This window comes from Bison bison, unplaced genomic scaffold (assembly GCF_000754665.1).
Source record: "Bison bison bison isolate TAMUID 2011002044 unplaced genomic scaffold, Bison_UMD1.0 scf7180017864043, whole genome shotgun sequence".
Lineage (NCBI taxonomy): Eukaryota > Metazoa > Chordata > Mammalia > Artiodactyla > Bovidae > Bison > Bison bison.
The window spans coordinates 938,099-955,228 of NW_011494615.1; the positions used below are offsets into that span (position 1 = coordinate 938,099).

Consider the following 17,130-nt stretch of genomic DNA (forward strand, 5'->3'; position numbering starts at 1 on the left):
ATCTTTGGCTGCAAAGAATATAATCAATCTGATTTCGGTGTTGACCATCTGGTGATGTCCATGTATAGAGTCTTCTCTTGTATTGTTGGAAGAGGGTGTTTGTTATGACCAGTGCATTTTCTTGGCAAAACTCTATTAGTCTTTGCCCTGCTTCATTCTGTACTCCAAGGCCAAATTTGCCTATTACTCCAGGTGTTTCTTGACTTCCTCCTTTTGCATTCCAGTCCCCTATAATGAAAAGGACATCTTTTTGGGGTGTTAGTTCTAAAAGGTCTTGTAGGTCTTCATAGAACCATTCAACTTCAGCTTCTTCAGCACTACTGGTTGGGGCATAGACTTGGATTACTGTGATATTGAATGGTTTGCCTTGGAAACGAACAGAGATCATTCTGTCGTTTTTGAGATTGCATCCAAGTACTGCATTTCGGACTCTTTTGTTGACCATGATGGCCACTCCATTTCTTCTAAGGGATTCCTGCCCGCAATAGTAGACATAATGGTCATCTGAGTTAAATTCACCAATTCCAGTCCGTTTCAGTTCGCTGATTCCTAGAATGTCGACATTCACTCTTGCTATGTCTTGTTTGACCACTTCCAATTTGCCTTGATTCATGGACCTGACATTCCAGGTTCCTATGCAATATTGCTCTTTACAGCATCGGACCTTGCTTCTGTCACCAGTCACATCCACAGCTGGGTATTGTTTTTGCTTTGGCTCCATCCCTTCATTCTTTCTGGAGTTATTTCTCCACTGATCTCCAGTAGCATATTGGTCACCTCTTGACCTGGGGAGTTCCTCTTTCAGTATCCTATGATTTTGCCTTTTCATACTGTTCATGGGGTTCTCAAGGCAAGAATACTGAAGTGGTTTGCCATTCCCTTCTCCAGCGGACCACATTCTGTCAAATCTCTCCACCATGACCCACCCGTCTTGGGTTGCCCCACGGGCATGGCTTAGTTTCATTGAGTTAGACAAGGCTGTGGTCTTAGTGTGATTAGGTTGACTAGTTTTCTGTGATTATGGTTTCGGTGTGTCTGCCCTCTGATGCCCCCTTGCAACACCTACCATCTTACTTGGGTTTCTCTTACCTTGGGCGTGGGGTATCTCTTCACGGCTGCTCCAGCAAAGCTTAGCCGCTACTCCTTACCTTGGACGAGGGGTATCTCCTCACCGCCGCCCTTCCTGGCCTTCAAAGTGGGATAGCAGTGTTTCACTATTATATTTACCTGCTAGGCCATTTTCAGGGCTATATCTTTGGGGGCATGCTGATTTCTTTTTGTTGAATCTCCAGAGGTGGAAGCACTGTGTTAAAAATTACATACATTCATCATGTTTGGGCAGTTTTTTCCAAAGATAGCAAACGGTGTATATGACCAGTTTCCCTTTATGAAATTGCCTATTTTTCTGTACTCTTACTAGCTTCAGCTTGCATTCCTTCTGATACTCATGATGTTGGCCATCCCCCCATGTTTGCTGGCCATTTATATTCTTCTTAGGTGGATTTTTTTCCTCCCTCCACCACTGTGGGATTGTTATTGGTTTGCAAATAGCTCTTCATATATTAAGAATATATAAAATATACAAAAATTCTGTAAATAAATTTTCCCTAATTTGTTTATGGTGATTTTGTCATTGGGAAATACTTACTACTTTAAAACTTGAAAGCTGTGAGATTTTGGGGTTCATTTCTCATTTGTTGTCATGCTGTGGAGGCCTTCTCACTCATGAATATGTGAATGTTAACTCATTTTAGTACTTCAGCAAAGTTAAAAAAAATTTTTACTTGAATTTTTAATTTATTGATGATATATTTTCATAAGATGTGGCCTGACTGTTCTGTCTTCCTTTCTGTGATGACTCTTTCTTGTCCAGTGTTGCATCACCTTTCTTTCCTTTTAATTTGTGTCTATTCTTGATTCCACCCTACTAGAACTTAAGAGTACTAGTGGCTTTGTAAAGTGCTTCAGCTTTTCGTTTAGCAGGCTCTTCCTTATTGTATCCCTTAAAGTCCTTTGGATTTTCTGGAATCACTCTTTTCTCCCAAATTCTCCACTGACACGTGAAATGTGAGTTCAGGGTTTAATTCCAGCATAGTGGACTTCGTTATGACATTGTGCCTCCCCTTTGCCTCAGTCAAATAGGCCCTTCTTTCCATTTGGCCAGTTCTTTGGTCACACTCCCAGAACAACTTCTCACAATAATCCATAGTTATTTAGCTAGTCTGTTTAAATGTTCTGCCAGACTGTCTCATTGGACACTGGTTTCTGCAGACACTTCACAAGGTAGGGAAGCGTCTGTCCCTTAAATCCCCAAATGTGATTTTAAAAGCTTTCTCTCCTCTCAGAGAATTTAGTATGAATGGCTTTCCTCCCTTGATTTCTAACTGTTTCGGACCTAGCAAAGACTCCTTATCTGGGGAGGATCCTAGAAGTAAAAGAGTGGGCCTGGTCTTGGGTTCCTATATGGACAGCATGCTTTTATGCTGATAACAATCTCAGTCTCTGGCTCATGGCACTCAGAGTGCTCCTTCCAGCCCCCGGCCATCCAGATGGGCCACTCCTCACTGGTCACTCTCCTTTATAGCCATTTCAGGAGTCTGGATTATCATTGTTTCTTTTGTTTGTTTGTTTTTGTTTTTTTCCGACAAGTGTCATTCAAAGGAGTGCAAAATCCATTTACTATCAGCTCGGTCACTTTATCTCTCTTGAGAAGACAAGCTTAATATATCTCAGCATTTTGGGGGCTAATTTTTGCTGGCTATTACAGACCTATCTTTGATTAAACTAAAATATATTCAGCATATCAATATTTCTATTCTGAACAGATCCCTTATTTGTTTTGCCCTTCTTTTACAAGGGGAGAAAAACAGCAACGTTCTTGGGGAAAATTGTCACGCATAGGCTGGTGCAAGCTTCGTCCTTCTCTTCTGTTTCAAGGTTAGATAACCTCAGACAGCCTCAACACATTTGTATTGTATTTCAGACACTGAAAGTTTCATCGGTGTTTTGTTTTTAAATGTAGGCTCTACATGTTCAGTCCATTTAAAAATATTTCATATTTTTCAGTCCTCTTGAGATTGTTTTCTCTATTATATTTCTAACTATTTGTCTATTTATCCTCCTGTACGTTCTGTACAAGCACATGAGTTACATCACATGGGAAGCTTTTTAAAATTCATAAGTTTGTAGTCTTTTCCTCAGTGATTCCAATAAGTCTGGGAGTGGGGGTGGGGAGGCTGTCCAGAGTAGGTGAGTGACTCATAAGAAGTTTGTTACCCCCTCGTCAGTTGAAAGTCTCTGGCCGACGATTTCCAAATACTAGTAACCAGTGGAAGAGCTCATTGTTCTCTTACCTCTGACTCTACTGCCGCTCTCTAAACTCAGCAGTGCCTCTATTTCCCTGTTAAGTATATGTGCTATGAAGGCTTTGCTTAGCAGGTGGGGCATGGTTCAGATCCTGCACACGATGAAGAAACTGGCACTTGACTGCCTTGTGGAAGAGTAGTTCTGAGGCTTTGGAATATTTTTGCCAGATAAGAGAGTCTCTGTATCCCTGGGGCCTTGAGCCATGCCACATATTTCTGGATAACAGTGTGAATTACAGTGGGGCATTTTGACTCTGACTCCCAAAGGGGCTGGAGACAGAGGTCAGTCACTAAGGTACTCTATGCCTAAGGAACTGACCCCTAATAAAACCCTGCATCCTGTTCTTTCCTGGCTGGGAGTTCTTTACATATGCTACCACACATTGCTGCTGGGAGGACCGAGCCCTGTCCACACAGCTGCACTGGGAGAGGACAACGAGAAGCTTGTGCCTGGTCCCCCTGGGCTCTACCCTATGTCTTTCATCTTTGCTGATTTTAACCCATTATCCTTTTTCTGTAAGAAACCATACTTAGGAATACAACAACTTTTCTGAGTTCTGTGAGCCCACCTAGCAAATCACTGAACCTAAAGGTAGGCTTGGGTGTCACCAATTTAGGATAAGAGCTTTTTATTTCATAAAACTATTAGAGAAAGGGATAATGCTGTGTTGTTCCTGTTTTGAAAAAATTCTGAATTGTAAGCTTCACAAATACATTTTTTTCACCTCCAAAAATGTTCCTTGATTTTTGTTTTTTTTCATATGATAGAATGTCTTACTCTCATCAATTTGATTTTTTCATTCTTAAAGTTACTTATGTGTGTTTTTGCTGTATTTTTTTTTAACATTCTCTTTATTACTGTTTTATTTATAATTTTATCATGAACAATTGGTGTTTTGTCTTCTGTCTTTATCATACACAGGCAAATCTCTAATTGCTACAATTTAAAAATATTTCATAAGAAAAATTACTAAAACATGGTAGTTTCTGACTCCTTAAACAGAGCAGTCTACCCAATTTAACATTTCCTTGATTCACTGCCCCCATGTTGAACACTGTGGTGCATAATGGGCCCTCAGGTTCCACTGGGGACTGAGCGCCCGCTTCCCCTGTGTTAAATGCTCCCTGAACTGCTCTCTGCTAGGAGTTCTTGGGTTTGCTTTCTTTCGTGTTTCCTATGCTTTCAAGCTGCGCTTCTTTTAATTCTTGGGTTGCCTTTCTGTAATAGTCCCTTTCCTCCCTTTACTTGGCTCTTTTTTTTAAAATCATTGTGGGCTCAGAGGCTGCATAATTAAGCTTATTATGCAGTGATTTCCAAAATGAGAGTAAATAGGCTCTGAGTAAGAGCCTGGGGCCCTGTTCTCTAGATGATAAAGCTTTCGCTCCACATCATGGAATTTTAAATACACATTTTGGATTTTTGGAGACGTTTTGCTTCCTTGTTAGTTGTTTCAGAGAGTTAAGTTGTAAAGTTGATGGGTTAGTCTGTCTATTTGTTCATTCATTCGTTCAGTGCTTATTAATTGAGCATCTGCATGGGGCTGTTTACTGCATAGCTCAACCTAAGTAGGCCAGACACAGTGTTTAGTCCAATTCTTTTTCTATTAATAGCAAATAACATGAGAGCACAGCCTGGCTTTGTTGTGAAAACTTCTGATGATGGCATTTTGAGTTTTATGATCTGTGGTCATACTTTGCACTTCAGGCTCTAGGGTATAAATAAGCATGCAGTGCAGAAAACAGTTGACATGGCAGGCCTGAGACCGCTCTTCTGAGAAAGGTCTACTTGCAAGGGTGGCCCTTGGCTGCCATCCTGGAGCCAGGCTCCCAGAGAGCCGCCCGTCAGTGTTTAGCTAATGAGGGTATGTAGTCCACTGTATCTAAACTGTCCGTGCAGATGACATGGTTTATGCCAGATGCCTGCTTCCATTTGGAAAGTCTAGGACTTTGATACATGTTACATTGCCTATGTAATCCAAGTCTATGTCCCAACCACTAATGCTGAAGAAGCTGAAGTTGAACGGTTTTATGATGACCTGCAAGACCTTCTAGAACTAACATCCAAAAAAGATGTCCTTTTCATCATGGGGGACTGGAATGCAAAAAGGAGGAAGTCAACAGATACCTGGAGTAACAGGAAATTTGGCCTTGGAGTACAAAATGAGGCAGGGCAAAGGCTGTCAGAGTTTTGCCAAGAGAATGCAGTGGTCATAGCAAATACCCTCTTCCAGCAACACAAGAGAAGACTCTACACATGGACATCACCAGATGGTCAATACTGAAATCAGATTGATTATATTCTTTGCAGCCAAAGATGGAGAAGCTCTATATAGTCAGCAAAAACAAGACTGGGAGCTGACTGTGGCTTCAGACTTAAATTGAAAAACATAGGGAAAACCACTAGGCTATTCAGGTATGACCTAAATAAAATGCCTTATGATTATACAGTGGAATGACAGACAGATTCAAGGGATTAGATCTGATAGATAGAGTGCCTGAAGAACTATGGATGGAGGTTCGTGACACTGTACAGGAGGCAGTGATCAAGACCATCACTTGAAACAAGGGAAACAGTGAGAGACTTTATTTTCTTGGGCTCCAAAATCACTGCAGATGGTGACTGCAGCCATGAAACTAAAAGACAGTTGTTCCTCGGAAGAAAAGCAATGACCAATGTAGACAGCATATTAAAAAGCAGAAATATTACTTTGCCAACAAAGGTCCATCTAGTCAAAGCTATGGTTTTTCCAGTAGTCGTGTATGGATGTGGGTGTTGGACCGTAAAGAAAGCTGAGCACCAAAGAATTGATTCTTTTGAACTGTGGTGTTGGAGAAAACTCTTGAGCATGCCTTGGACTGCAAGGAGATCAAACCAGTCATCCCTAAAGAAAATCAGTCCTGAATATTCATTGGAAGGACTGATGCTGGATCTCCAATACTTTGGCCACTGGATGCGAAGAACTGATTTACTGGAAAAGACCCTGCTGCTGGGAGAGATTGAAGGCCGGAGGAGAAGGGGACAACCAAGGTTGCGATGGTTGAAAGGCATCACCGACTCGATGGACATAAATTTGACTAAGCTCCAGGAGTCGGTGATGGACAGGGAAGCCTGATGTGCTACAGTCTATGGGATTACAAAGAGTCGGACATGACTAAGCGACTAAACTGAGGTTGCCTGTGTGACCAGCCCCACGCAATAATACCTTGAGTATTGAGTATTATTGAGGTCCCGTGAGTCTGTAATGGACTTCCTTGGGTGGTAACATCACACATACATGCTGCAGTTTGATGGCTGGGAGAAAGAGCATGCTGTGTGACCCCTTGTGGAAGGGAGAGAGGTTGAGGAAGCTTGCACAGGGAATCTTCCAGCTCCACCCGTGTCTGTCTCCCTTATGATTCAGCTCTGTGCCTTTGTTGTACTAAGTCTGTACTATGAGTACAACCATACATGGTTCTCATGAGTCCTCTAGAATCTCTGAATGTGAGGTAGTTTTGTGACACCCAAGACAAATGCTAAAATTTCTGAGTCTCTTCTTATGTGGGTAGACTGTACTGATCATTTTAGCTGAATTGTCTCATTGAATCTTTCCAGCACCCATGTCGGAGAAGGTGATGGCACCCTACTCCAGTACTCTTGCCTGGAAAATCCCATGGACGGAGGAGCCTGGTAGGCCACAGTCCATGGGGTCACTAAGAGTCGGACACTACTGAGCGACTTCACTTTCACTTTCATGCATTGGAGAAGGAAATGGCAACCCACTCCAGTGTTCTTGCCTGGACAATCCCAGGGACGGGGGAGCCTGGTGGGCTGCTGTCTGTGGAGTCGCACAGAGTCGGACACGACTGAAGTGACTTAGCAGCAGCAGCACCCGCAGCAGCGCCCATGCTCTGAGTGGTAGGTGAGTGTCATCACTGACCACCACTGGCAAGTGCAGGTGTAGCTCATACACTTATTTCAGTATCTGCTTTTTTGGGAAACATGTTAGAAACTCTTGGAATATTGTTTCTGTTGATCAGAGGAAACCTACAATGAGAAAAGCACTGAGTGCTTTTTAATCATGTTGTCCTTTCAGATATGAACACATCCTCATGCAGCCGGACCCTGTACCAGCATATGCTCTGAAGCTGCTAGTTGCCATGACTGAGCACAACCCGACTTTTACCAGGTACTGTCACTGCAGACTTTCATTTTTTGTTTCTCATCTATAAAGTGAATTTTATGTGTTCTGAAAAATGTTAAAGATGATGAGATTATACAAGAATCAAGTTTGGTTACCAAAGTGATAATTTGTCATGTTTTATGGCTTGTAATATCTATGATCTATGGTGTTTTGGATTCTGTTCTCATATTTTTATTCTTTGCTGGAGTTTGCATATTGTGGAATCCATAATGCTCTAAGATTATAAATTCTTTGAAGAGAAAATACGAGCACATGTACTTTTTAAAAAGTGAGTTGTTAACTCATTGTACTGAATGGTTATTTATTAAGTCCCTGTCATATTTATTGACTGTAACTTTTCAACTATTTTAAGTTGACATACTTTCATTGAGTAGTTGAAAGCTTTTTGCCTTTATGGAAGACACCACCTCTGATGACACCAAATTAGTTGCTAGAGCAGCGGCAACTGCTTCAGTCTTGCAAGCAAGGACTGGTCAAAGAGCACCCAGGTCTGCAGAAGGGCAGGAGAACAGTTGTCGCTTTCAAAGAGGAACAGCGATCTTGATTGTGTGGGTTGTGTGGGTGATGTCTGACCCTGTGGGTTTGGATCCTGTACCTGTAGGTACAGTGCACCTGAAGAGCTGTCCTTCAGTCTTTCTTAAAGAACTAAACCACACAGTTGCAGCCACCTGGATTTCAGCCAGTCTGCTGTTTACCCGTCCTGCATAGTGGTGGTGGTGTTTTTGTTCAGTCACTCAGTCTTGTCTGACTCTTTGTGACCCCATGGACTGTAGCACACCAGGCTTCCCTTTTCTTTACCATCTCCCCAAATTTGCTCAAACTCATGTCCATTGAGTCAGTGGTGCCATCCAACCATTTCATCCTCTGTTGCCCCCTTCTCCTGCCCTCATTCTTTCCCAGCATCAGGGTCTTTTCCGATGAGTCAGCTCTTCTCATCAGGTGGCCAGAGTGTTGGATTTTGAGCATCTATCCTTTCAATGAATATTCAGGGTTAATTTCCTTTAGGATTGACTTGTTTGATCTCATTGTTGTCCAAGGGACTCTCAAGAGTCTTCTCCAACACCACAGTTCAAAAGCATCAGTTCTTTGGTGCTCAGGCTTCTTTATGGTCCAACTCTCACATCTGTACATAGTGATGAACGACCATTAATGCTGGACAAGAAAGGCTCTTTGTAGAGTATCTGTATTGAGTGGCAGTCTGAACTAAGACAACCTTTGCAGGGGGTGTGCCATGCCTGGCATGTACCTTGACCCAGTCACAGGTCAGCCACAGTGCTGGCGCTACTGCAGAACTCAGGCCCATGTCCTGTGGGTGGCCATGTTCATTTCCAGAGAGTGACATGTAAATGTGACCATGTAGTCTGGCTGTCACATTGCAAAAGAACTTGGAGAACACTTAAGTAACCCTTTTATGTCCTTGGCAGTTCTTGATCCAGTGTTTCTGTAGCCTTTCAAAACTCTGTCCAGTGAGTCTTCCAAAATTTCTGATTTAGAAGGCACCATTTTCTCTTCCTACAGAAGAAATTTAAGTCTGAAGAGTGAATCTGTGTTAGAAATTAAAGCCAAATTCAGGTAGTTGTTTCTTTCCTGGACTCATTATGTACTAATTTTATCCCTTCATTAGATTGAATGGATTGTATTTCTTTTTTTTTAAGTTGACTCGTGTTCTTTCATGAGACATGTTTTTGAGACTACTTCCTCTTCTTGCCAATTCTTTATTAAATACATTGGACTTTTTCATATTGAGGGGAAAAAGTATAGTGAAGTAGAAGCAGATAATTGATGACCTAAAATCTTTTTATTTCAAAATGATTAGACCCTAGGTTTAGAAGTCAGTTTATTCTTTTGAAAAAAGATTTACAAGCAGAATTCAGTGGATTAATTTTTATAAACTTTTTTGTTTGTTTTCCTTGCATAATTAATATTTGAGTATCTTATTTTTATATTAAATTCCAGTAATATAACCAAGTGGTACCCTGGGCTTCCTTATTCCCCACCACTGATACACAAATCTTTGCCAAAATAATAATACTTATTATTATTTTGGTGGGTGTCCTTCTTGAACTTTTGAGGGGCTATTTAAATTCAATGTGAATATACTGAAATAGCTTCTCTTTGTAGTGGTCATATTTTAAACAATCATAGATAGTATCATTGGGTATGTGTTTTACTGAAATTTGCATTTTCATATATCAAAATTATTTGAAGATCTTTATCAGTATTTATTCATACTTCGGCGATCTTTGCCAACTTACGGATGGAAATGGGATTTTGTTTTATTTTGCTTTTACTTATCTACTGGTAATCTGGAACCTCTTAATATTTATTCACTATAATTAAACTGTGAAAAGTGCATAGCTTTCAGCCTTCAGTTCTACTTCTAAGTATCTATTCTAGAGAAAAATGCATATATGTGCAAAGATTTCAGCCTAAGCAAGTAAGTTTTAAAATGAGAACAATGATTTTAAAATTAAATTATGTTACAGCTGTAATAAACACAGCTGTGTAACAGTTTGACAGGGCAAGATTCATTTTGAATGTTGTTCTACAAAAATATCCTAAAAATTTTGTAAACTGAAATTATTTATCACCCCCAAACCTCGTTTAATAATCACTTTTGCCTTTTGTAGAGTCTCTTTCTATATTCACTATTCTCTTCTGTTTGCCTTTTCTCTTGAAACAGGATATAAAAATAAGAGCTGTCCCATGTTGGTTTTGACTGAGGCTCCAGAGGTCAAGAGCAAAGCATTACAGGGCTATTACCACGCACCTGCTCTCTCCCTCTCCCCCCATCTTTCTAAATGGAGGTCCTAGATCCTGTGGGTCCTACCAACCTGTGTGCATCTTGCAAAAATCCATTCATACACCTTGAAGTGGGGGTGGGGGAAAGAAAGTTTTTATTTCCCTAACTAGATTTTCTTTCTTTTTTCTTTTTTTTCCAAAAAATGATTTGTCAGTCCAACATTTTGAAATGGATAATAAATTTCTATTTGGGGAAAAGATACAACATGCTGAGAAGAGCAGTTCCTTCCTCTGTCCACCACGTCCTTTCCTCATCTTCCTATTATATTGTGTGTGGTTGACTACTTTTACTCATTTTATGTCCGAAGGCAAATTAATAGCTCTGTGTATTTTCTCATTTCTCCCTTTCACACACAAATAGCGTATTAGGTATGTTTTTCTACTGTATGACTTTTCCCCCCAATTTTGTTTCTTTATGGATACATAGAGGGCTTCCACATTGAGTTTCACAGTTATAAAACCTTCCATTGTATGGATGTAGCATACTTCATCTCATTGATGTCTAATAGAGAGAGATGGGTTGTTCCACATTGTTTGCTCTGTCAAAGGATTGATAGAATAATAATGAACAGTGAATAATCTTATCCATGCATCATTTTTTAGTATGCATGTACATCTTACAGGATAAATCTGTAGCTATGGTATTTGTGTATCAAAAAATAAATGCACTTAAATTTTTTTTTTCTTAAGATTTGGACACATTGCCCTATATGTGTCCTGGGCATGTACAGTTAGTCGTATCCAACTCTTTGCTACCCCGTGGACTGTAGCCCACCAGGCTCCTCTGTCTGTGGGATTTTCCAGACAAGAATACTGGAGTGGGTTGTCATTTCCTCCTCCAGTGGATCTTCCTGACCCAGAGATCGAACTCGTTTCTCTTGCATGTCCTGCATTGGCAGGCGGATTCTTTACCAGCTGAGCCTCTGGGGAATCCCCTGCCCTATGTGGAGATTTTACCATTTTACATCTTCAAAGGATATGTTTGAGGATGCCTGGTTCCCTACAACCCTGCCATCAGAGTTCGTTGTTAAATTTTGGAATGTGCCAATGTGATGAGATAGATTATTCCCTTGTAATTTTTATTTGCATTTTCCTTTTCATGAGTGAAGTTGAATATTTCTTTATATGGTTAAGGGCCATTGGTATTTTGCTTTTTGCTCATGCTCTTTGCCATCAGTTCTTGGTCTTGGCAATGCCACTCTTTAAAGGGAAACTTCCTGCCTGGCTGTGCATTGCACAAATACACTACAGTTTGCTAATCCAGTTTTACTTGTACAATGTCTGCACTGTTCCTATTTGTGTTTTTTTTGCCATTGTGAGTAGCATGACCATGAGTATTACTTTATGTTCTCCTTGGTGGATCTGTGTATGTGTCTCCATTGAGTATTCATTCTAGAGTGGAAGTACTGGCTCACAGAACTTGTGCTTGCCCTGATCCAGTAGATATTACCAAGCAGTTTTCCTTACTGGTTGTACCAATTTACATTCTTACTAGCATTGGTCAAGAGGTCTGGTTGTCACATAAGCTTTAAAAATTTTTTAAACGTCAGGTTTTATTGAAGTATAAGTCTCTATACAGTAAAATATGTGCATTTTAGGTATGCAGGTCTCTGAGTTTTGAGAAACATACTCAATTGTGGAATTATTATCATGATCAAGATAGAGTATTTCCATCATTCCAGAATTTCCCTTTATGCCCCTTGGATTGTTAGCTGATGAAGATTCTGTTTGTGTGGAGAATAATATGACCAGACTGATTTTATGTTTCATTTTAACTTTTAAAATGTATTTTAAGAGGTAATACAGAATGCATTTCAAATTTTAGTATTTGAAAGAGTTTACACAGAAAAGCACATTTTCACCCCAGGAGACAGCCGCTTTTGGACCGGTGTGCGTGCCTTTCACATAGGTGGTGGATGCTGACTGCACCGTTCTTCACTTCCAAAAATGAGTGTAACAGCTTTGTTGACATATAATTCTCATACCATCTGTGCTTTTTTAAAAAAACAGATACATAATATTACATTTTATGCATATTCCATATTTTGTCATCTTTTGGTGAACATTTATGTTTTTCTAATGTATTGGTATTATAAAACAAAGCTGCGGTTGATGAAGTAGGTTATTTATCGTATTTGTGAACATACATACATAAGACAAATACTGAAAATGTAATTTTTTCACTCCAGGGTACATAGTATCATCTGGGGATGTTTTAAAAAGTCTAAACCCCAGGCCTTATTCCAGGCCAGTTAAATCACAGTCTCTAAAACTGGACACCAGCAACAGTAGCTTTGAAGCCCACCAGGTGATTACAGCGTGCAAACCAGGAACCCAGGTCTAAGCGTTTGTAATTTTAGGGGTGTTGCCAAATTACCCCCAGTCTAGGCTGTACCAAATGTGTGAGAGAGTGCCTATTTCTGCTAAAATTTTATAGAATTAGTGTATATAAGTGTTTGATCTTTGCCTGTGTGATATGTGAAATTTGTCCATTATTTATTTCTAGTTTGCATTGTGACCAGATTGAAGTGTTCTATTTCTAATTTTTATTATTTGATTTTATTTGTGATCTAATAGGAGATTAATTTTTGTGATTATTCTATGTTTAATTGCTTACCGTCACCAAAACAAAGTTAGGGCTAGGCCTGAAACAAGTTCACTCACCCATAATTCGGGCAAGTGCCTAAAACAGTAACTCATTAACCTAGAAAGTGAAAGTGAAGTTGCTCAGTCGTGTCCGACTCTTTGCGACCCTGTGGACTGTAGCCCACCAGGCTCCTCCATCCATGGGATTCTCCAGGCAAAAGTATTGGAGTGGGTTGCCATTTCCTTCTCCAGGGGATCCTCCCAACCCAGGGATTGAACCTAGGTCTCCCACATTGCAGGCAGACGCTTTACCGTCTGAGCCACCAGGGAAGTATTAACCTATAAAATCTTCCCCAATGACTTGGCAGTAGTGGTTTTTTTAGGCAAAATGCTTCGTTTTTCAGTGCAATCAAGAGTAGATGCCTTAATTTTTTTTTAATATGTTTTTAAAAATTATTTATTTTAATTGGAGGCTAATTACAATATTATAGTGGTTTATGTGTAAGTAGGTTTCTAGTAATATAAAAATAAGTATGAACCATTTTTTATAAATTTATTAGATCCATTAGCATCATGTTCTTAAAAAGATAGTCAATTTAGATTGTACATATTAAGAGTTTAGAGAACCAAGCAATAAGTATTGAAACATGAAATCATTTTATGTCAAGTGCAACATTTATTTTTTAATTGTTCTTATTTTATGGTATTCTTAGCAGATGAAGACTTCTTTAAAAGCTTAGCTGTAGTACATAGTACAATTGAGAATTTATTGTTCCCCTTCAAATAAGGGCCAAGAGCATGATCAAAAAAAAAAAAAAACAAAACCACAGGGCCCTGGTGAATCTAGCTTATTCCTGGGTTTATAGCAGAAAGGTAAATTGTTTGCATGAGTGTTGGTTTAGTTTTCCTGTCTGATAGAAGGTGTGAACTCCCCAGAGCTCTGTCCTCTTCTCTCACCTTAATTTTACAGTAGGGTGCACCAAGCCATTGCAAGCATGTTTCCATTAAGAGCTAATCAGCTTTCAGCAAACCTTCCATAGCAGACAAATTAAATTTTAACTTCTTGAATTCTTTTGGAGCAACATTTAACTCTTTCCCTAAATTAGAAAAAATATGCTGTATAAGAATTATCATTTTAGTTTGCTTAAAAATCGTTAGAGCCCTTTGTGTTATGGCAAGATTTTTTAAAAATGCCCTTTAGAAGAAAGGAACTTTAGTGGTTTCTTGGAGGAAGTTCTTGGTGACTTCTTAGCGTATGGCACCAGTCTTCTTCTGACTTCCCTCACTGGTTTTTGGTTCTTTTGTTCGTTCATTCACTCACTCATCAAATATCTACTCAGCAACCATTGAATGATGCTAGGACAAGTGATAATTAAGGTAAAGTTCTTACCACCCTCTAGGTGCTTAGAGTTTAGTGGAGAAAACAGATTTATCAATAGATTTTCTTTTTATTTTTTAATTAAAAAATATTTTTTTTAATTGAAGGATAATTGCTTTATAGGATTTTGTGATTTTCTGTCCTATATCAACAAGAATCAGCCATAGGTACACCCATATTCTTTCTTTATTAAGATTTTTTCTTTTTTTGATGTGGACCATTTTTAAAGTCTTTATTGAATTTTTACGCTACTACTTCTGCTTTGTGTTTCGAGTTTTTGACGGTGAGTCATGTGGGATCTTAGCTTCCTGACCAGGGATCAAACACTCACCCCCTTCGTCGGAAGGCAAATTCTTAACCACTAGCTGCCAGGGCGGTCCCTAGCCATAGGCTTTCATAAGACAGTGTAACAATTTCAGGGTACAGTCATATCCAGGAGGTTATGGGAGCACCTAAAGGAATTTAACCTAACTAGCTGTATAATTTTGACACAGTTTCTTAACCTGACTGAACCTAAGTTCCCTCATCTGGAAAATGGGGGTGGTATTAGTACCTGGTCAACAGAAAATGCAACAGAAGTGTCCTCCTTCCCCTCCCCTGTCTTTAATTTTTGCCATTTTAATTATGATATGTCTTCATTTGGGTCTGTTTGGGTTCCTCTTGCTTGGGACCCTCCTTGGTTCCTGTACTTGTGTATCTCTTTTCTTCTTCAAGTTTTCAGGTATAATTCCTCAAATACCTTTTTGATCACCTTTTCTCTTTGTGAGACCTCTATAATGTGAATATCAGTGTGTTTAATGTTGTTCTACAAATCTCTTCAGCTGTTCCTTTTTGGGTTTTTTTTGCCTTTCTGAGGGTGATTTCCATCATTTTGTATTCCAAATTACTTTTTGCCTTCTTTTGTATCAGACTGCTATTCACTCCTGGTGTTTTTTATTTCACTTATTTAATTCTTCATTTCTGGTTGCATCCTTCTTATATTTTCTAATTCTTTATTAAAATCCTCGTTGGGGAGGCGCCAAGATGGCGGAGGAGTAGGACGGGGAAAACACTTTCTCCCCCACAAATTCATCAAAAGAGCATTTAAACGTCGAGTAAATTCCACAAAACAACTTCTGAATGCCGGCAGGGGACATCAGGCACCCAGAAAAGCAACCCAACTCTTTGAAAGGAGGTAGGAAAAAATATTAAAGACAATAAAAGAGACAAAAGAGAGAGGGACGGAGTTCCGTCCCAGGAAGGGAGTCTTAAAAAGAGAGAAGTTTCCAAACACCAGGAAACCTTCTCATTGCCGAATCCGTGCCGAGCTTTGGAAGCACAGAGGGTAGCATAACAGGGAGAAAAAATAAATAAACAATTAAAACTCGCAGATTGCGAGCCCTACGGTAACTCCCCCAGCGGAGAAGCAGCGCAGACGCCTGCATCCGCCATTAGCAAGCGGGGGCTGGGCAGGGAGGCGCGGCGTGGGCTGCATCGCTAAGAGTGGGAGTCTGGCCTGAATACCCTGAGCACTTTCTGAGCAAAATAATTTGGGCTAGTAAACCAGACTGTGGGATATCTACCATGCGAAAAGCCGGCCCTAACCTAGGACACCGCCAGCCCGTGCACGGAGCAAAGAACTGAACAGAGATAGCCGGCTGCGGACCTCCCCCCTCCGGTGACAGGCAGCCAGAGCCGGAGGGGGGCAATCGCAGCCCCAGAGAGACATTATCTATAAAACTGGCTTCTTTGCTAACTAAAATTTATTGGGGGTCTGGACGGTCAACATCTGCCTGAGAAGGTGCGCCGCTTTTACACCCAGATAACCGAGTGGCGGGGAGGCGATAAGTCGCAGCATTGGCGCTCGCCAAACACCTCATCACCTGAGCTGCTCGGACCTGGGAAGAGCACAAAACGCAGGCCCAACTGAGTCTGCGCCTCTGAGGACTACCTGAGTGCCTGAACCTGAGCGGCTTGGACCTGGGAGGTACATGCAACCCAGGGCCAGCCTCGGATTGTTCCCGGCGGAACAACCTAGAGCCCGAGCAGTGTGGGCAGGGAGGCTACACGTGCCATGAGCGGGGGCAGACCCAGTGTGGCTGAGGCACTGCGGGCGCACACCAGTGTCATTTGTTTGCAGCATCCCTCCCTCCCTCCCCACAGCGCGACTGAACAAAGAGAAGAAACACAGCTCCACCCACCAGAACACCAACACAAGCTTCCCTAACCAGGAAACCTTGACAAGCCACCTGTACAAACCCACACACAGCGAGGAAACGCCACAATAAAGAGAACTCCACAAACTGCCAGAATACAGAAAGGACTCTCAAACTCAGCAATTTAAACAAGATGAAGAGACAGAGGAATATCCAGCAGATAAAGGAACAGGATAAATGCCCACCAAACCAAACAAAAGAGGAAGAGATAGGGAATCTACCTGATAAAGAATTCCAAATAATGATAGTGAAATTGATCCAAAATCTTGAAATTAAAATGGAATCACAGATAAATAGCCTGGAGACAAGGATTGAGAAGATGCAAGAAAGGTTTAACAAGGACCTAGAAGAAATAAAAAAGAGTCAATATATAATGAATAATGCAATAAATGAAATTAAAAACACTCTGGAGGCAACAAATAGTAGAATAATAGAGGTAGAAGATAGGATTAGTGAATTAGAAGATAGAATGGTAGAAATAAATGAATCAGAGAGGATAAAAGAAAAACGAATTAAAAGAAATGAGGACAATCTCAGAGACCTCCAGGACAATATTAAACGCTACAACATTCGAATCATAGGGGTCCCAGAAGAAGAAGACAAAAAGAAAGACCATGAGAAAA

General features: G+C 40.5%; 1 protein-coding gene across 2 annotated transcripts in view; it reads left to right on the top strand.

Moving 5' to 3' along the window:
• The window catches only part of ULK4 (unc-51 like kinase 4), a 511,789-nt gene that overhangs the window by 181,123 nt on the left and 313,536 nt on the right, over window positions 1-17,130 (top strand). For both annotated transcript variants that reach the window (XM_010835460.1, XM_010835461.1), the window contains one exon: window positions 7,439-7,531. In XM_010835460.1, coding sequence (XP_010833762.1) covers window positions 7,439-7,531 — 93 coding nt within the window. The remainder of the gene's footprint in view (window positions 1-7,438; window positions 7,532-17,130) is intronic.